Genomic DNA, 22000 nt, shown 5'->3' on the forward strand with positions numbered 1-22000 from the left:
AGCTATCCAGCCGTAGAGCTTTGACCCAGATCCCAGCTCAGATGAGGAAAAAGGAAGATGTACATAGATCTACTTGTTTACAAGAGGATCCATCAGAATGAAGCAGAGCAGGGAACTTGTGGCTTGTAGCACCTACGTCACTGCTACAAGCTTTTTCCAACTGAATTTTTTTGTCTGCTCTTGATTCACAATGATTGAAATAAAGAAGTACTCCAATGCAATTTAAAGTTTAAATTCCATTTAAAAAGGATCTCCATCATGGGAAAATGCTACAAGATCATGTTAACATCACCAAAAACACTATATTCATTGGAGTGGGTCTTTAAATAGGGTTCAAATAAATAAAGTCATCTTTAATTTGGATTCCAGAAACTTGTTTTTTGTTTTAAACTATCAAGACTGTTTGCAGTTTGTCAGATCTGTTGGTTTTGAACTCTTCCTAAAAGGAATAGCATCTTATATTTAGGAAACAGCAACACTGAAGAAATAAATCTTTAATGGGGAAAAAGTTACTTTTAGGAATTACTCACTTCTTGCTGGTTATATAATGACTATTTAGCGTTGCTTGGTGAGTTCTAAGTAAGGACTGATATGTTTTTGTGTTTCAAAACTGCACTAAAGTTTTGCAATACCAGTCTTTAGAAGACTAAATGAAATAAGTAAGATAAACAAATAAAAAACAAAGGAAGGGGATTTTATTGCTGCCATTCATTGAAAAGATTTAAGTCCCAAATAATTCTGCTCTTGCTCACGATAAGCAATGAACTAAAAAGTGACACAAATCTTTTGTGCTTCTTCAGCATCAAATGTACCATGTGGATTGGATCACTTCTTGCCGCTTAGGCAACTGAATTTATTATACAAATTCCCTCTAATTAATGTAGGTTTGAATACATTAACTGTTAAATGCATTTCTTGTGTCATCAGGGGGATGTTGAGAAGCCGCTCTTTTTCTCTCAGAGAAACAAATATGATCTGCAGCACTAAACTACAGCTGTCAGTGTTTCTTAACTATAATAACTCTCCTGACATTTGGAGTAAAAATAAACACATCTGAGGAAGCTGAGTGGCAAAACCCAGCTGTTTTGGCAGGATATCTCCAAGATTTGAAGGGGGAAGAAAGTGCAGTGTTTTTGGGAGCACAGATTTTGGCATTTGATTCGAGTACTGATGGATTTAAGTAGGTGGTTTTGGAAGAGTGGTCTCCCACTTGGCATCCTGCTCAATGAATGTTGAATTATAACCCACTTGCCAGTTGTGAGAAACAGGATTTCCTAAGTCAAATAAGACGGACAAATCAAGGTCAAAGTAACACCGACAGACATAGACGTAATACCCGTTTGAAAAAGCTGTAGATTTTCAGAGTAACTTTATGCTGGTGTGAATCGCTTTGGCTGTTTTGTTTGTGGATTTGGATGCTTTGACTGCTAAGTAGAGGAGACAAACAAAGCAAACATAGGACGACTTGATCAATGACTTCCAACAGTTCACAGAGAGGCCACATAGAGGTTTACCAGGCCCGGCTTAACCACCAAAGGAAGAAGAGAAACTCCATTAACTACTCCTGCCTGGCCCGCTGATGAGACACCAAACTTGGGTCAATGAAACCACCAACAAAAGATTGATCATCAGAACATCAAAGGCATTCATGTAAATCCAGCCCATTTCAGACATCTGGGTATTGATACAAACCAATCCCAGTGGAGAGCTGCTGGTTAGAAACCAATATTCCTCAGGAGGGGTATGAGCCTGACCCACCTGCTACAAAGCAGCTGTAAAGTCAGAGAAGTATCTCTTCACGAAGGGGTTGAAAAGTTAGCGCACACACCATCCTCTGCAGATCTGCCAGGTGAGGCACTTCAGCGCCTCTCTGAGTTCAAAACGGGTTCACTGTCCTGAAGATACACAGCAGATATTTGTTCAGAAAAATCAAACCAGAACCTGAAAGCAGCTCATTGTTTCCAGTTGAAGTGAGAGTGGTCAACGGAAATATGATAAACAATTACACAACAAATTCCCTTCACTCACAGCATGACATGACCCCACAGCCCCACCCCCTGTCTTGTCACTCTTGAGTATTTTGGTTCCAATTCCACTGTAGCATCCGGCATGTTGCGGTCTCGGTTTCACCTCCCACTTCCTTTTTTGGCCCTGACGTGTTTCCTCCCCTGAATTAGAACCAACTCTTTCCACACCGAGCTGTGATATCAGGCCGTCTTCCTTCTCTTGTCGACAGTGTTCGGAAACTATTAAGAAATCCCCGCTGAAGTCGAAATCTATCTCCCAAATCCTTGGTTCCAGACCACGTGACAGAGATATGGGGCAACATCAAAACCAAAAAGTTAGTGCAACTCAAAGACAAAATATCTCTTAAACCTGGTGATAAGATAGAAGCACAGAAGGCCGATTTGTGCAGGCTTTGAAGATTTTTGCTGTTTATTGCAGAGAACAAAAAGGGAAAACAATAAAAGTAGAACAATCTTTTATTTTCAATTATTACACATAGATTTTTGTGTCTTTTTTTTCTATCCATTTGAAGAATCTCACTATCCTTCAGTCTTTGAAGTTTTGAGTGAGAAACTGCAGAGCGGCCACAGGCTCCCCCAGATTAAACCTTGTGATGAATGCCGGAAAATCCCATTTACCTGAGGGAGCGGGAAAGACACACCAGTTTTTAAAAACACAGAAGGAAGAAGAAACTCAAGTGTGTTACAAAACACCAAAATACTACACGAGTGTGAATGCACTCTGGAACACTGCGAGTGCATTTCTTCTGACCGCTTGCTCTGTGTTTAAGGGATCTGAGGCCTAACTGAGCAGCACATGGCTCTGCGATGTGAGTCACTGAGAACAGCACTGCTGAAAATAAAACATGTTGCTGTAATGATGGAGGTGGGAATGCAAGGACGTATTGGCAAGAAGATATGATTCAATGGCTTGGACTGTTTTTTTCTTCCCTCCCCTTTTAAACAAACACCAGACGGCCATCCGGCTGGCATGACAATATCACTTAGATTTTGACAACCGCTGATTCCCTGCAGCTTACCCTCCTTTTACAAAAGACATTTTCACAATTATCCTTCCAAGGGAGAAAAAAAAACTGCATGCTTTAAACTTGCAAACTTTAACAGATTCTAGAAGGAAAGTGTTTGTATGCATATTCATATGTTTATGCATGCAAGAAGAAGGCTCGGCTGCTATGAAATGTAATTTGGGGAATCAGTGACATTCTGGTATGTCCATGATGCAGAGTAATTGCTGTAACAGCTGCTCAAAGGGGAAAAAAACTTCAGAAAGGTAATCTTACAAGAAGAAAGCCAACAATTGAAAAGGTCCAACTCTTTGGAGAGAATAGCCTCACAGTTAGGGGTCAAACTCAACAAGGCCTGGATAGAAAATTACTGACTTTGACCTCTTGCTGCAGCTGCATTACAGGCTGATTCTTGGCCTGTTTTTGTCATCAGAGAGCTTTATGTTGTATCCAGAAGACGGAGACGTTGCCAGGTACACCCAAGTCCACGCAGAATCATTCAAGCAGAAAAATATTTGTTAAAGACTTTCATTTTTCAGGTTTCACGCATTTATAAATTCTACTTTAAAGTTTTGTGAAACAACAGCATGAGAAAACTATCAAAACATAACAGCATTTTTTTCTTTGGCAACTCAAGACAGTGTCACATCCTATTGTTTCGGATTTGCCACTAGCTCAGGTCATGCTTTGAGCTCAGCTGGGAAAGATGATGAATAAATAACTTGGAGATGAAGAGATGAGTACCTGAATCTCACAGGGTCACCCCTGTGAATGAGGATTGCCTGCAAAGAGGCCACCAATAATCAAGGCAGGGCAATGGAGTCAAGTGACCTATCTGAATGATGAGGGCATGGCCCCAGCGGCCCTTTTGGCCTGTGCTTCATTCGCAGATGATGCACTGCCTCTGCTCATCTCCTATCCCTGAGAGGTGATGCTTTAAAGAAAGCTGAAGGGTTACTCCACACTATGTTCTTGGACACAGCTGACAACTCATGTGGCAGATTTGACTCTTATGAGAATCACACATCAAGACTTGCACTTTTTTTCCCCTTTTATGTGGTGAGAACGTGCTTTACAGAGAAGCGTTAGGCAACACTTCCTCCAATAAGTATCAAACAGAGTCAAAATCAGGCAAGACTACACTTAATCCTAACTAAAACTGTGTAATTACTGGGCACAATCCAATATGAGACAAATTCATAATATCTATTGCTATCTCACTGGCTGGTACCCTAGCCTTACCAGTGACCTTAAAATAGGCTGCGCCTGTTTGTAGTGCGGAGACATGTTTCCGCTTCTCCAATCTGCATGCTCATGGAAAGGACAGATAATGTGAGACCTGAGGGCGATGTTAAACTCTTCCTGCCTCTCCTTTTGTTTCCACCTTGCTTCTCTGTCTGGGTATGGCAGGAAGATCAGGACTACTGTGAGGTGACACAGAACTGCTACATTTAGTGGTGTGGGTGGTGTCCCTGTTAAACCTCTTACAGTGTTTCAGAGATACTGAATCCCAGTAAACTTTCTTCTTGCAGGAGAGTCAGAGGTGTCATAAAAAATCAAGATCTTCATTGATCTTGATTGGATCAGTTAGGTGGTATCAGTAATGTAAAATATAAACAACATTTAAATAGGCAGAAACTTTTCAGGCCTCTTATGCTTTCCTGGACGTACATTTAGCCCACCGTGTTCACACCAGAAGAGCAGGGGGGGGGTCGTCATTTTCTTTATCCTTTTCTACGGTTTACTAGCGTTTGCCCTCCATCTATAGGTGGAAGAGGCTTTTTCTGTCACAGCTCCATTCCACTAAATGAAAGGCTTAGTGTCATATGATTCCAGTCGGGCACAAACCGCACTTATTAAGTTCTCCTGCATGATCAATTTTCAAACACTTGGCACCTCTGTGAGGACATGTCTCTATCATTACAGTTATGTATTGATTGTTTTCTCATGCAGTTATTTTACAAAACTTTAAAGCCCGACTCTGATCATCTTTTGATTTATTGTAAAAGCGTTCCCAGTGGTCTTTTAATTATGGTTATGATGTTTTTACCCAAACTAAAAAAAAAAACTGTGCCTTATTCTAGGACACAGATTCTTCACAGCAGCAGGAGTTCTTTAGGAATTTGCCTCTGAGTTGTTGTGGCAAGGAGAAAGCCTGACCTCATTCCCTATCATCCCCTTGTTTACACTCTCTCCTGCTAGCTTACAGCCTCTTACAAACCCACCCTAACATTGGCGGTGCAACAAAAATGGCGAGCAATATTAGAGCTGTCCAGCCAAACAGTTTTGAGCCAGATCCCAGCTCAGACGAGGAAACTGAAGATGTACATGAATCTATTTGTCTGCAAATGGATGCATCACAATTGAGCGGAGCAGGAAGTTGGTGGCCTTGTAGTTTGTACGTAACTACAATCTGCTCCTTATTCACCATAATTTGAATAATGAAACACTCAGAAACTGTTTTAACCTTAATTTTCTTTATATATGCCCTCTATCATGAGAAAAATGCTACAAGAACATGTTAAAAACACTATTTTCATTGGAGTGGATCTTTAAAGTAGAATTTATAAATGCATGCAGCCTGCATGCATGATTCTGAGTAGACTTAGGTGTAGCTGGCAAAGGTCAAAGCTAAACTGGCTTCCACCAGTCAAGCATTTTGTACATAGAGCCTGTAAACAGTTGCAGAAGCTTGAGTAGTTATGTGTGGATGTGATAATTTTTAACGTGGAAGCCCAAACATGCATGTATGCGCCTTTACATAGACTTTTCACTGGAAGTCGTTGCTTGAACACACGTTGGTGTGAACGTTGCTTTAGACGCAGGCTTCAGTCAACAACCAAGAGCTTCTGTAGTGAAAATTCGTCTCAGTCATGCCCAGTTGGGCAAGTACCAATTTTAATGGGATCAGATTGGTTTATATGATGGTTTATAGCTCATTGTGAACCAATGTTGGAGCAAATTCCATCAAAGCATCATGTGTCATGAGGGTCATACTGTTTAGAATAAAGTTTAATATTTAAAAAAAAAAAGTAGAACAAAAAACCATTAAATAAGACTTTTATAATATGACAGTCCGGGAAAAGTGAGGTACAATTAAAAAAAGGCCACAATGATTATTTTTTACAGGGAAAACATTTGCCAAGAGTGGGCTTTTCAATTTTGCCAAAGGATATGCTTGCATCACAATAAAAAGGTGTAAAAGAATAATAAAGCAAGACAAAAATTCTCAACAATGTTTAAAACATGTATGTATAACACAATAACATAGCAAAAGTAACTTAATTAAACTTAGTTAAACATTAACTGCATTTTAGAAATGTGGCTTTAGGCAAGGTGAAATTACAAACAACTCTAAACAGTCATTTGCAATGGTACGGAATTTCTGTCAAAAACATTTGTACATATAAATTAAGTATCATGTTTAACAAAAACTAAAAATCTTAGCTGATGTTTACATGGGGGGGGGCTAAAAAGGTGCTTTCAGGATATTTGTAAATTAAAACATAGTGAATATATTGCAAATTGTATGCATCATAGACAAATGGCAGATTGATGCAAAATAGATTTCATTAAAAATTCAACATGTTCTTTTAACACATTTACTGATGTTAAATTTGTTTGCACATGTTTTATAGGTGTTGAGTGACACAATTTCTGTCCTCCTGTCTGTTGATCTTTTAAATATTTAATCTTTTATTCGACTTTAAAGTTATATTTTGTTATGAATCACTCAGTAATTTTTTTTATATTTAAAAGGGAAATCCCCTTCACTGCTTGTCTTTATTAGTTAGTTTCTAATAAAAAAAAACTTTCTTTAATGGTGTTAGGTAATTTCCTTTTTATCGGCACTGCAAAATTGCACATACAGTGAAGAAGTTCCATGAAAAACTAAGAAACTTTTCCTCCAAACTGCTAAAGACCCAACAGAGTAAATAAATAAAAAAGACACAAGCAGCCAAAATTCAGAACATCAACATGTTCCTTTAAGGCAACTGACTACTGGCTGAAAGTCAGGCTTACTGCAGCAACCAAATCCTGTTCTCTTGACTCCACGCAGCTCTGATTAATGGTAGAGGCTGTGGGTGGGTGGTAGACATGGATCTGCCCATTACCACACTGCAACATCGCAAATGGCTTCAATTACTGTGGAGTGTGCTGAGCTGGCAGTAGGGGCTCTAAGAGGCAAGATGAGCAACGGGCGCGATCCAGCAGCTAACTCCACTGTGATCTATTCATTTGTACTATCTGGTCACCATGCACTTTGTCCTGCTTGTAGTTTTTTTCTTTTTCTTTTCATAAAATGGCCCAAAATGCTTATTTCTTTTTCAGTTTTGTTGTCACTTTCAGCTGACAAAATTTGCTTTTCTTGTGCTAATAAGCCTTTGCTTCCCAACAGTCTGTGGATGGTGTTGAGGTTTGGGTCAGGAGATGGAGAGTTGCATGTGAGAGGAGTGTATGTGCAAACTATTGCATAGACTGGAACAACACTAAACAGCCTCTCTCAAGACCTTGAGGCTTCCCTCCCGGCATTGTAGCACTGTTTTCCTTGACAAACTGACTTGTCGGCACCAAACAGTAGCAGGACATATTAAGGGCTTGCCAAGTGGCTGACAAGTATCATGAGGGCCTGAGCGCCCACGCCTGCACCCCCTCTCCACTCTGGCACAGGGGTAGCCTCCAGTCAGGGACAGCCTTCCTGAGCCAGTGCAATAGGGATTCCCTATGATAACGCCCCTGTGCCTAATGCCAAGAGCGCAGCTCCCCTGCAGCTCCTGGTGTAACAAACCAGCTGTCTCCATCGGTTCACTGACCCACATTCCCAACCTTAACCCAGGAGGCACAGCAGACACCAGCGGTTCCACAAGACAGCCCTGCTCCACCTCTAATTGTTCAGCCCTGGTACTACTTAAGCGACGGGCTGAGATGAAAAGAAAAAAAGACAATGAATTTGAGATGAAATTGAGTCAACAACTGCCCTACTGGAAGTGGAAAACGATCATTAGGAGTCTTCCACCCACGTCTGAATGCACTCCCTTCACAAATCTCATCAATTAATGTCATGGGCTATGAAAAATGCTCTCTGTGTCATACCACATGGAGGGAGGACAGACGCTAATAAGTGAACATACTTAACGGAGGAGGTGGGGAGGCATGGGATTCCCTTCATTCTCCTTGTCGGGGAGCGAATGCTGTGATCAACATCAAGGCCATGAGAATGCAGCAGGTGCCCGTCAGTCAAATATAAATGAATAAACAATTGAATAATTAATAATAAGAAGAGATTGTGAGAGAATCCACACCATTTCTTTCCATCATACGTCTTCACGAGGTTTTCTTTCCAGAATCCACTCATCAAGGGCAACATTTGATTATCCAAGATTGAAATTTTTAATTGAATTTTTCCCTTAAATAAAGAGAACAGTTGGCAGAGGAGAGGAAGTGCTACTGCAGGACTTGAACTCATCCAGGAGATTAAGGATGGACCTCTTTAATCAATTGCTTTATAATGTGGGGGCAAGTCGTGCTGTGGAGCAACAGACACAAAGATGCTTTCTTTTATTTTTCATGCTAAGTTAACATACGGTATGCCATTCCTTCTTCAGCTTAACCAGCTGTGACACCGTGGATCACCGACACTGTCATAAGTGTTCATCTCAATCTCCCTGAATGTGAGAAAAAACCGTAAAACACTCAAAAGCACACCTCTTTTGACACTTCTTTTTCTAAAAGTTGGAACATCAAACAGACTTCAGCCTAATGTGCCCGGATTGTTTGCTAACAAAGCTGTCAAAACTTCAAAAAGCAGAGATTGGCAGCTCTGGTTTTTCACGGCCGCTGAGCTTGAAGTCTCAAACCACCCTGATCTCCCCTCAAATCACTGGCTGTGACCTGAGTAGAACTGACAGACAGACACGCCTCCTGTGAGGTGCTGCGCTCTGCATCCAAGTGCTGTTTCCCACCTTCCCACAGACTTCAGAGGATGGATAAGTGGGGAAAAAACACAATTCAAACATAATAAGAACTCTGTAAGACAAACAAGGTTGACTTCTGAGAGAAATAAACAATGAAATGGTAATTATATCAAAAATGATCAAGGCTAAGACTAAATTGGATGTTCATGTGTTCTGACACGGCGGATTGGGGATTTCAGATTTGGCAGAGGTTAACAGCACATGGTCAAGCAGACTGGTGCAGGTGTGCGTGGGAGCAAGTAATACTTGTCGTGACCCTGAAGGCATTAACGCACAAACAGACTCACTCACTAACCTCATTAACATTTCTCTTGTTAAGTTCAAGCTCTCGGAGACGAAGCTCTACGTAAAGTAACTCCAAATTCTCATGGTATGAAGATACAAACAAACATCCTCAACCATCTCTGACTTCTGTATTCTGTCATCTTTAGACCTGTCAGAGAGAATGCGTTGGAAAAAAAAAAGTTCTGTTGGTCCTTTAAGCCACATGACTGTCAAAAGTTGTGAATACAATGTATTTATCTAAAAACAAAATATTTCATTTTCTCATAAACAACTTTTGGGGAATTATATTGTTGTTCCAAAATTGTGAGATTTTTGTTAAAAGAAATGTGAAAAGAGTGATAAAAGGTTGTGCGGCTAGTTTTAAATTAATCTAAATACATTTTTTCTTAAATAATAGCTGTTGGCCAAGTTACCTGCTGTGGGGTCAGGAATATATCAACTTAAGCTAAAGACAGTTTTCTTTTTGCCCCAGAAAAATGTGCAGGTTTAAATTTGTTTGTTTTAAGGCTTCAACAAGTCAATTTGTTTAATCAAAGTTTAAAACTTTGAGAAAACATGAACTAAAAGAAAAAAGAACCTACAAAAGTCTGTTTAGTGTGAGTGGAGAGATTACCGCGGGAAGACTTCTCCTCATCAGAGAGCGACACTGGGGTCTGTGGAAGCTGCTCAAACAACATGAACTGGTAGCGGTGGAAACCAGACTTCTGTGGTGGGGTGGGGGGCTGATACTCTAGAGAGGAAAACGACATATATTCATCTTATAACTGTCAAAGAGGAAACAGAAGTCATAAGCAGACTATCAAAGCTTTGGAAAAAATAATCAAAGTGCTTGATACATTTCTGCTTTTGAACAGACATATATAGCTCTAAACAAAAGCTTACATATTTTAGATGACTTTAAACATTTACCATGGAAAATAAAAACACAATGGCAAATCATCCATTAGATAAAGATATTTCAATGAAAATCTTTCTTACCAGTGAGAATTTTCCCTTTTATTTTGCCTTTTTTCAGTTCCCTTCCCTAGAAATTGAAACACAAAGTCACCCTGAGAAGTCATAATAAAGAGTCCGTTTAGTTTTCATCAATACAAAAAATGTCCATAAATACCCAAACAAGATTTCAAAGAAACTGCTGTAGGCAATTATGTTACTTCCTAAAGTGCTGTCCCGTTTCCGGCTCCCACGGACGGATCATCCTTCACACAACTCACTTCTCAAACCCCAAGAACTTGAAAACACAACCCACTTCTTGGTAAATTGTGCTTCAACCCTCTTCTGCTTTAAGGTAGTCTCTGTCACATAATCATCCTAAAATTTAAACAAATCAAAAAAGTTATGCAACATAACAACTCACACACACAGACTGACAGCTGTTGCCAGTTAGTTAAAGATCTTACTCTTAAAAAAATTAGCACAGGCTTGTGCTTCAGATATTCTGATTTTACAGCAAGTAAAAGTCAATAACTTTGTCAAAGGAAGGAAAATCCCAGGCATAATACAGTTCCCAAGCAAATAAAGGCACAAAGAAGATTTCCAATTTCCCATATTATTAATTGTATATTAAATTTCTGTTGCCTAGAAACAGAGATAATGTAACATATTGGAAAGCTCAGGTACTTATAAGCCGTTCCTTTGTATATTTATCAGGTTCAACTCCCTCTTCCTCAGGAAGCACACAGTCAGACACTTTACACTGCAAATTGCTTGCAGGCATATTTGTTTAATATACATGCTCGTTTGGAACAAAACTGCTGCATCCCTGAGTGGGAAGAAAAAGGACTAAATATGTCGTTTGAGAAATGACCCCAAACCCACTTGAGGTAAGGATGGAAGTCCCCCCATTACAGACAGGGAGAATGTGGTCTCAGCACCTTTCTGTGCGCATTGTTCTCCGTGCACAGGCTCCCCCTACAGGACGGCATAGGTACTACGTTCATAGACGAAAACACTGGGACAAAAGACATGCAGGATAAATGTTTGTTTTTTTATTTATTCCTGGTTTTCGATCTTTAAGTAAGAAATTGAGTTTGCCCATATGACACAGACACACACACATCTTAAGAGACACACACTCAACCAACTTAAAACATAATGCAAACAGCATACATGTTGTTTTTGGAAGAAAGTAGTCACCATTTGCACTTATTGTGGCAAGTGTTGAAGAGAGGCAGGGAGACAAAAATATATCTATGATTAAGGATCCTTTAGTTCAGCTTCTTATAAATGACCACATTTGCTGTTAACCAAACAAATTAACTGATTTATAATCAAATGTCTCATTGAAGACCATCAAAACAAGTCACAGGTTTAATAGTTGGAATTAAAAAAACAAATGATACAGAGGAAGAGTTCAAAGTATACCTACGAGAGGATGCCTAGATTGGCATCAATACATTTCAAGTGTTTTGGCAGAATTACAACCTGCCTCATTAATTGTAAACCTAAATATTTTTTAACCTGCAACTGTTTTGTAAGATGTTTTGCCACAAGTGTTGCCTGGTAGTTGCATAAAGTGGTGCTTGCACTGACTAATACAATTCAGAGGACTGTTTCAATTGTGCGTATCTTCATCCAAAGATCAGTGTGAAAAATAGCTTTATTTAGAAATATCAAGAGTCCTGCAGCCTGCAGGATCCAAACTCATTGCCATAGCAACAGGTAGTCAACATTTGTGCATGCAACATTTTTTCACATCTTAATGCTTGGTTCTCGCTCATTCTCCAAGGCGCCCCTTGCCCTTTTAATTTTAATATAATACACTGAGTTTCAACAGCAGTAATTTAATGCAATGCTGAAATGTAACCAAGTACGTAAAAAAAGAATGAATTATGAACTAACATATCACTTTATTAATATTTATAAGGAATCAAAATCACAGTAACTTCAGAGTGCGTCCAGTGTGTGATTAATGCGTATAGCTGATATCACAGCAGTTGTGAGGAGCAGACAGTGTTGACTTTTTTTTTTACTGTGAAGTGCTGAACTCACTCAAAGAATAAACTACCAGGAGATCTTCACACGGTGGGAAATCTTTCTCAGGGACTTTGTTATGGGGGTGTTACTAATATGGAGTTAATTCAGTCTCAATAATCAGAAATGCACACAACCTGTTTTACAAATGCACACGCTCCGATTCACAAATGTCATTTTATGCAAACGTGAAAAATAAATTCGGAAATACACACCCTGTGTTTCACAAACACACAGATTGTGTTTCACACATGCACACTAAATGTTTTACAAATGCACAATAAGTGTTTCTCACAAATGTGCACACTGTTTTTCACAAAAACATTTTAGAAATTCACAATAAATGTATCAGAAATGCACAGTAAGTGCTTCACAAACGTGATTTTTAGGTACACATGTGATGTGAACTCACAGATCATTCGAACTGCAGACTGTGCATTCAAAATCCCGTTCTCGTTTGTGAATCTCCCCGTGTGTGTGAGAGATTTTTCTACGGTGAATATTGAGACTCATCTGACGGAGCGGGTCAACTAATGTCACCATTGGCTAGTGAATCTGTCAATCAAACTCATCGGGAAAGCAGGCGGGTTCGCTTTTAGCCAATCGTATGGCCCCTTACACTTTCTCTACGCTTTCTGCGGGTGGCAAAAGCCCCGCCCATATTTGATTCTGTACCAGTCGGTCGTTAGCGTGTTAGCCTTAGCATGGCTTGTCGGTTTATTGCCTTCGGTTGTCAAAAATTACTGGCTTGTGCAACTTTTCAGTGGACCTGGAAGCAAGGCAACATTGGTTGAATGCAGTTGACATTGAATCCATCGAACTCTGTACTGGTCATGAGATTTAAAATGAACGTTTCACTCGGGATTGTTTGTACGTTATTCTCTTAGCTTTCATGCTAGCGTCATTTCAACACTCAGACACGGTTTTGATCATATGAAGGTGGAGGAGAAAAATCTTCAACTTCCACAGGTTTTGTGGAGAAACTGGCATCACTTTGCTCCGTACCACGCAGTGGGACTACATTACCTCAAGTTCATCTCACTGTCAATCACAGACGCCCAATATACACCTCCCCTGCTCAGCCCGAAGTCACTTTGCTTGACCTTAATTTTATTTTTTTAATAACTCAAATGTCAGTGATTTTATATTGTAACCATATACATATACACATCTTGGCCAGGTCACCCTTGCAAAAAAGATCCTCATCTCTCTGGGTTTTATAGCTGGTTAAATACTACACAACAAAAGATGGTCATAGAACAACAAAGTGCAAACATTCACCCTTTATTGCAGAGTAAAATTCAGTGAAAACATGGACAGATTAAAACATCAAAATTTAAGCAAATGTGGGATCTCTACTGATTTGAATTTTATTTAAACTGGAACTAATTTTCATAACATCCTTACATACAATGAAGTCCCTTGAACAATACAGCAGTATTGATTTGAACTCTGTCTTACTCCCCTCAGTCTCTCTTCTTCTGTATGTAATTATGTCACCTAAATTAAGTTCTAAACACACTGGACAGTAAAGATGTAGGTCAACTCCCAAACGGTCTGAATTCCACAATGGATTGATGTCGTCTTGCAGTTCCAACATTTGTGGACCCAAAAGGGGACTGTCCCATACCAGGACATTGATCCCAGGATGAGGTTCAGCCATGGATCCACTCTCCTCCCATTCAATCTCTGGAACCAGCATACCCTGACAAAAAAAAAAGATACTGTTTATGAACAGCACTGTTTTTTTTGTGTTTTAGATTATGTAGGAACAGTGACCGACTAATAATAACTTATATTGTTGCTTGCAGGCAGACCTCATATCTCCATAACTGTTTAGAATTTGCAAATAAGTGAACCTTAACAAAGTAGTGACATTAGTACATCTGATGGCTCATAAGGCCATGCATTGTGATGCATTTTGAACTTGCAGATGTGCTATTCTTCCTACAAACAAACAATTTAGGGAAATTGTTTGCACCACACAACAATAATCCTTTTCATTCATTTTCGATGAATATTCACTGTAGTCATTATGATTTCATGATACTCTTCTTGATACTTTCCACTTTAGTCAAACTGCACACAAATCAGTTGTCCAGTACAGTGAGATTAAATAAAGCATTTACCCGGGGATCAGAAACAGGGTTCTGGGTCAAGCCCAACTGCCACAGCTGATTTGGTGTCATGCTTTGCTCCGTCCTGATTGGATGGGTGTCCCACGCGTCACTAAAGACATCCAAACTGGCCTGAATGCGTGGTAGAAAAATGTAATGGCAGCAGAATACGTGATGTGACTGATATTGAGCAAGTCTCGGTCCTCAAGAGAGTGCAGGATGTTGTAATATAAACCAGTAACACTCACGAAGACATCACACCAGAGGAGCTCAATCCTGTATTTGGAAAAAAGCAAAAAGAAATATTATATTGTCAGATTTATTTTTAATACATCATTCACTTTTATGTATCAGGGCTCCAGACTAACTTTTTTCACTAGGAGCACAGTGGCCCCTAACTGAAAATTTTAGGGGCACAACCAGAAAATTTAGGGGCGCATACCGTAAATCAACATTCTAACCAAATCTACTAATTTCCACTGTATTACTAATAAATACTTTAATAATAGATGCAGAAATTACAATGTGCTGTTTCTAATTCAGTGTCATATTTTATTCTGCACTTTTGAAGATGCAACAAGAAGGTAAACTGACATCACCATCGCTGTCACGACAGTACAACTAAGTAAAAATAGTAAAAAAAATACCATACATTTAGAATAAAAAAAAGTTTTTAGTAACAAGTGATTACCGTAGTAACCTTTCGTAATTTCACAGTTTCAAACAATACTTAAATGTATGTAAATATTAGAGGATTGAAATTCATGTTGGTGACACCAAATAGGTTCAGCCAAGATGCACAATAAGCGTGTTTGAGATCACCCAGATGGACGCAACACTGCACAGATCACCTGGGGCCTGTTTCAGAAAGGAGGTTCAACCAACTCTGAGGTTGAACTTGAACTCTGAGTTGGTCAATCGGGAGATTAACAACTCTGAGTTTTCTGTTTCAGAGAAGCTGATCGGAGTTAGGTCAATCAACTCTGAGTGGACTGATTCGGAGTTTAGCGTGCGCACCGCGACTATAAGAAGCCATTATCAATGGAGCGCAGATATCACGAGTCACCATGGCAACCGTGAAAAAAAGAGGTCTGCCTATTTTTTGCCAGCTGAACTTGACGTGCTGCTGCAGAGTTACAGTGAATATGAGCACAAATTCCAGAAGAAAAGCAACACCGCTGCATCTGCAAAACAGAGACAGTTAGCGTGGGAAAACGTAGCTGCTCAAGTTAATGCGTAAGTTTGCATTTAAATCATTGTTATAAAATATTGGCTGTAATAACTTTTTAAATAGCGTAAGGTGTGAAATAAAAAATGGTGATATTTAGGTGTACTTTTGAAGTCTCATTCCTGGTGTAAATGCATGAAATGCTGCATAGTGTACAGAACCAATCTGGGGGAAAATGCATTTAACGTCGGTAATGTTTAGAGGACTTTTTTGTTAACCTTCCCCTCTTGCAAACGTTTGTCAGTTTAATATTAATACATGCAATTGTGTTTTTAAAAGTGAACTTTTGTCTACTGTTAAACCTTTCGCTGCGCGAAGACTTCTCCTTTCTTTTCTCTCGTCTTTCCGACCGTGGTCAGAAGCGCAGGGGAGATTTCCTCCAGGGCCGAAGGGAATTCTCCTTCGGGGTTCACTTCCCGTCGGAAACCCTCAACCTCCAGAGCGGATTAAGAATGACTCCAAAACAGTTATTCTGGGAATGACACCTTCTCTTTATTTAACTAAGTGCTCCATCCTCCGAACACACAATATATACCACGCACACACCTTCGCTCCGTGCTCACCCCCCCCCCCATCTGCACCTGCAATCGCACCCCGCTCAGCACACACACACTGCAACACTACCCTTGTATTGATCAAGTGGTATAGGTTTATATGGGATTAAGAAAGTAAGCAGTACTACTAGCAAATTGTGTTTCCAAAAAGTAATTGTTACATTAATTTAATTCAATGTCCCTGATTTCATTTTCATGTAGATGCAATCCTGCAGGAATTAAAAGAACATGGCAGCAGCTAAAAATGAAGTATAAAAACATAATTCAATCAGGTCAAATTTGAGTATGTCATGGATGTAAGCTTTGTTGACAATATTTGACATATGAAACATCTACATAGCAATACCTAATGTTGTTTTCATTGTATATATGTAATTGACTGCAACGAAAAACGGTAACGCTCAAACAAAAACGTATGGAGCAATGACAAAAAATTGAGTCTTCTCAAAATCCTCACACGACGTAAATGTAATTCTCTAGGAATTAATGCAACCTCCTCGTCTATTGGGTCCTCCAAAAAAGGACAAGCCATTCTTGTCACTTGTCTCTGTGTGACGGAAATTTGGGCAATGAAGGTTAAAGCAAAAAATACCGCTTCGTCTTTAAAAAGGGGAGGGGACCGGCAGAAACCTTGAGTTTAGAGGATAAAACCTGCTCCCGACCAGGTTAGGTTCACAGAGTAAGTAACCATGGACACTGACTCCGAGTATAAGTTACCTCTCTTTCAGAAACGGGTTTGAACAAACCTCCCATTCTGAAACGGAAAACCCAGGGTTTCCCTGATTCCAGGGTTAACGCACTGAGAGTTTACACTTAACCTCCTTTCTGAAACAGGCCCCTGGTGTGTGACGTATATTTTTGTTTTTGCTCCAACATCACCTGTCAATCAAAACAAAAATATCACGAGAAAGGGGTGAGAGCAAGACACCAATCAGAGCGAACGCAGCTGGAAATTTAGTATTGAACTGACTAAAAGCTGCCCTACAGACTACAAAACAATGCATTATGGGACATGCGTCCTGATGGGTTTTTTGTAGTTCACTGATCAATTAAAATAATTTAAAATACCAACTGATTAAAAAAAGGCTACATCCATTACAAAACATTAAAATAATTATAAAAGATGTAATATCACAGATCATACTTAGGGGGAGAGGCATATTAAAACGAAATTGAATGTTAAGGACAACTCCTAATTCCTGGTCTCTTTCAGTCTCGCTGCAGTTTCGATTTCATGCGAGTTTGAGACCCCTGCTGTACACTCTGTCACTGGTACACTAGCTGCAGGTCGGAAGAACGAATCAATAGTTCGCTTGCTCATAGCTCAGACGCACATATCAGGTTGTGATGATATTTGTCTCCGTTTCCTTCCCACAGATGTTTACGCGCGCTCGATTATCTCTAGGCCACGCCCCTCCACATATTTTAGCCACTTGCAGTGACTTTCCCTATTCTTCTCAGACGCATTGGCCGCCTCAGGCATCACTCAATGAAACGCGAGTGTGTGCTCGCGTGTGCTCCAGTCTCATGAGTATTCGCGCGAGTGTGTGTGTGTCTGCCTGCGTGCGTGTGCGCTCGCGTCTCATTGATGATTTCATCTCTCATTTCATCGATCATTGACGTGCTCCTTTCATGTTTAATGTATAAAAAATACGGAGGGTGGAGGAGGCAAATTTACTGGTAGCACATGTGCGACTGGGTGTAAAATTCAGTCGCACACTCTCAAATTTTGGTCGCAAAATGCGACCAAATGGACGCAGTCTGGAGCCCTGTGTATATATTAAAGCTTCTAAAACTAGGTTCAACTCACCGTTGATTGTGTGTACACTTTTCCTGCAATGAAGCTGTTTGTGTCAGTTCTACGTACTGTGAGCATTTACTCGGCTATGCCCACATTTTCTCATCCATGATCTCCTCTCACCCTGACAATAACATGAAAATCATGTCTCAAACACATAATTACAAATGCATCGCCAATACGGTACACATCAGTTTAAAATGTAATGTTCTTATGTACGTTGCCAATAAGTAGAATTTCTAGGTTAAAAAATTTGCAGGAGTGGGTTACATGTATCACTGGGGAAAAAATTGAGGCGAGAGACTGAGGGGGGGGGTAAAATGTTATTCATGAGGGGAAAGAGTTTTAGAGTTGCCTTTTTTTTCAGAGGAGTCTAAAAAAAGTTATTTTATTTTTGTACAAATAACCAAGTACTTATACTGCCTGATATGTGAATAAAAGATTTCTTTATGAATGACATGAATACCTCAGAGGAAAGCCATAAACGTTCACAGCGTCACTGAAGAAGGCCAAGTGGGTGTCTGCACAGTTGTTGTCTGCTATCTTCAGGTACAGGATACATGGAATACAAGTACAAATACTTTCAACTGTCAGATATTTACAGGGGCAAAAATGCTAAATTCCCAATTGACAGGTAAAACAGTAATACAATAGGATGATAAAATATGAAATAGAATAGAATAGAATAGAAGGGTATTTAATAATCCCTGAGGAAATTTTTTAAAAATGGCCATCTTAAAAAAAACACATAAACACACATGCATTACAAATAGAAATATCACAAAATAAAAAGATTGATAAAAAAGGTAAATAATTGGAAAATCAGTGGGTAAAATTAAAAGAAATTACTTGTAAGATGCCCTGCCAGAGAGTTGTATTGCCTGATGGCACGAGGAACAAAAGATTGTCACGCTGTCACATTCAGTAATTCTTAGAGAATAAATAAAAACACAACAAACATGGATTAGATCATTTAGCTGTCTGATCTTAAATTACATAATTTTCAAATATATGAAAGGGGAATTTTTTTAAAACACTCTTGCTATGATAACTTGAGCTTGTAGTAAAGAACACCTTTAAAAAAAAATCAGAGACAAGACACTGATCACAGGAAGCCTGTGAGTAATACTTACAGTAACTTCTACTCTAATCACTGTTGACAGCTGATTTCTCCCATCCGCCCTTTCTGTGACTACTTATCGACTACAAAACAGCCTAAAAACATAATGTTTGGGATTCTTGTCATTACGTCATTGGAAGTAAAGATACGGGGAATTTAGTGGCTGTCACTCTGACACAATCTCACAAGGCTGGTCATCACAATGAATACGGGTTCTAACGTTAGAAACTTAATGAGGCTTCTTTCATTCAACAGTGGATTCATGTATGTTATATTTAAAAAATGCCGTTTTCATGAATGTCATATGAATTAACTTTGTTGCACAGTCCACCCCGTCTTAAAGTCTGGGTTGTGAAAATGCTGTGTCTAACTTTAACCCGGATCGCGTTTACATAAAGGCAGCACACGGAACAACTAGCTAGTTAGCATAGCATAGCATCAGTGTTTAAACAAATCGCCGTCTCCAAATCAATACTTTTTATTAAACTTTCTTTGCTGCTGTAAATCCGGCATGCTTTTCCCCTTAGTTCTATCTGAATCATGTTAAGAACCTACAGATCATTGGCTATAGACGCTAGCTTGAACCGACACCGGCTTGAACTTCACTCACACTCAAAGGCAGACACAACTTGCACAGGCTAAGCAAAACAAAGCTGAGCTAATTTGCGGTGGGGGTACTCTGCAAACGACTCGGCTGCAGTGTTCATAAAGCATTCACACATGTCACTTGGCAAAGGAGAACGCTTCAACTTAGTATTCAATAACATTACAGGACGTACGACGAGGGAATGATCAAATGCATTACTTACGGGCTGAGACTGATCCCGTTCAGAAGACCTCTCCGCCATGTTTGCCGCCCGCGTCCTTTCAACTGCTGTGCTGAACAGCTCCCTCCCTCGTCACTTTGAAAGTGAGGAGTGTAAGGGGCCATTCGATTGGCTAAAAGCGAACCCGCCTGCTTTGCCGATGAGTTTGATTGACAGATTCACTAGCCAATGGTGACATTAGTTGACCCGCTCCGTCAGATGAGTCTCAATATTCACCGTAGAAAAATCTCTCACACACACGGGGAGATTCACAAACGAGAACGGGATTTTGAATGCACAGTCTGCAGTTCGAATGATCTGTGAGTTCACATCACATGTGTACCTAAAAATCATGTTTGTGAAGCACTTACTGTGCATTTCTGATACATTTATTGTGAATTTCTAAAATGTTTTTGTGAAAAACAGTGTGCACATTTGTGAGAAACACTTATTGTGCATTTGTAAAACATTTAGTGTGCATGTGTGAAACACAATCTGTGTGTTTGTGAAACACAGGGTGTGTATTTCCGAATTTATTTTTCACGTTTGCATAAAATGACATTTGTGAATCGGAGCGTGTGCATTTGTAAAACAGATTGTGTGCATTTCTGATTATTGAGACTGAATTAACTCCATATACCAAGGTTTTATCAAATATGAGAATCACAAGGATTTACAACATGGAGAACTACAGAAAGATGAACCCTAATGAGTTCCTGGCAGGCTAGAAACCAGTACAACAGTTAAGCTTCCCATGCAAAACCTGCGTTTGCAGTAAAATGTTACTGCAAGGCTAAATGAAGGCAGCACAACATTTATTAACATCAACAGGTGAACGTTGAAAAAGCCTGGAATTGGTTTCGAACTGTTTTTAAAGAAGGCATCTCAGTCTTCATGCAAATGTTTTCTCCTCTGGCAGTCATATTTCACATTATATAAATTCTATTTTATTCATGTATAGTTACTCCAACACACTAAACGTTCAATGAAACAAAGCTACCGTATTAAAAAAAAGCAGGACAATGGAAGTAAAACATCTTTAGGAAAAATACTAATTATAAAAAAATATTTGTAGAAAAGATTTATTAAAAACTTGTTTTATTTAGGTTTAAGAAAAAAACTTTACCTGCACATTTAATAACAAACTGATTATACATTCCATCACCTCACAACACCACACATAAATTCATTTTACTCAAAAAAATGCTGTTGGCATACTAATGTACATAAAACATTGATTTTCTGGAGAGAATTAAATCAATTGTAACTGAGGAGTTATCTAATCAGAGCAAATGTGACTCGGCCTTAAATACTCATACTTTAGGAATGCTGCTTCCACCAGCAATTACAGTAATGACACAGGGCAGCAAAGAAGAGGCTGACACTGACAGACAGATCAAAACAAAATGTGCCAGTGCAACTTTACTTTTGTAGCTCCACACTTGAAACCCTCCAGGTAAGGGCACACAAAATGAGCATCAATAAGGAAATTAAAACTACAAAAAATGAGGGAAGAAGGAAGTGTGACCTAGGGTACTCAGTAAGGTATTCACTCCACACACACACACACACCCCTCCCCCAAACTGTGCCCACAAAGTTGGAAGCAGGGAATTGTCCAAAATCTCTAGGTATGCTGAAGCATCCAGAGTTCCTTTTACTGAAACTATGGGGGCCAAGCTCCTGAAAAACAACTCAACATCAAAATAACCCCTCCACCAAACTTCACACTGGTACAGTACAGCCAAACAAATACTGTTTTTCCTGGCAATGCCAATCCCTCACTTGTTAATCAGATTGCCAGATGGAAATGTGTGATTTGTCGCTCCAGATATTGCTTCTTCGCTGCTCTGGAGTACAGTGTCAGCATGCTTTACCCCACTGCATTTGACACTCTACTCTTCATTTGGGTATGCATGGCACTGAAGCAGCTTTTTAACCATAGATACACATTTCATGAAGTTTTATGCAAACTGTCCTTAGGCTAATCAGAATATCACAAGAATTTTGGCAGACTGCAGTGATTGAAGCCAGGAAGTTGGTGGCATCTGCTCAGTAAGTGCATCATCTGATGACCCTACTCCGTCAGTTTCCATGACCCATCACTTAGTGGTG

The 22000-nt window shown here is 39.5% G+C and overlaps 1 protein-coding gene across 6 annotated transcripts in view; it reads right to left on the minus strand.

The window, feature by feature from the left end:
- Positions 1–2407: 2407 nt before the first annotated feature.
- Positions 2408–22000, minus strand: part of pebp4 (phosphatidylethanolamine binding protein 4) — a 69189-nt gene continuing 49596 nt past the window's right edge. For 2 of the 6 annotated variants that reach the window (XR_013658152.1, XM_023958552.2), the window contains exons 3-5: positions 10270–10315; positions 9905–10021; positions 2408–2645 (exon numbers count right to left, since the gene is read on the minus strand). Coding sequence is in view for 3 of the 6 variants with exons in the window: in XM_023958552.2 (XP_023814320.1) it covers positions 2554–2645; positions 9905–10021; positions 10270–10315 (255 nt within the window). In the remaining 3 variants the exon portion in view is untranslated. Of the gene's footprint in view, positions 2646–9872; positions 10022–10269; positions 10316–13828; positions 13970–14393; positions 14514–14629; positions 14658–17973; positions 18086–18427; positions 18505–18810; positions 18892–19094; positions 19177–19890; positions 20078–22000 lie in introns of those variants that run through there. The other 4 variants (XR_013658154.1, XR_013658153.1, XM_078952832.1 and 1 more) reach the window with 4 other exon arrangements.

This window comes from Oryzias latipes, chromosome 9, assembly GCF_053564925.1.
Source record: "Oryzias latipes strain Hd-rR chromosome 9, Olatipes_Hd-rR_3.1".
In the NCBI taxonomy this organism is placed as follows: domain Eukaryota; kingdom Metazoa; phylum Chordata; class Actinopteri; order Beloniformes; family Adrianichthyidae; genus Oryzias; species Oryzias latipes.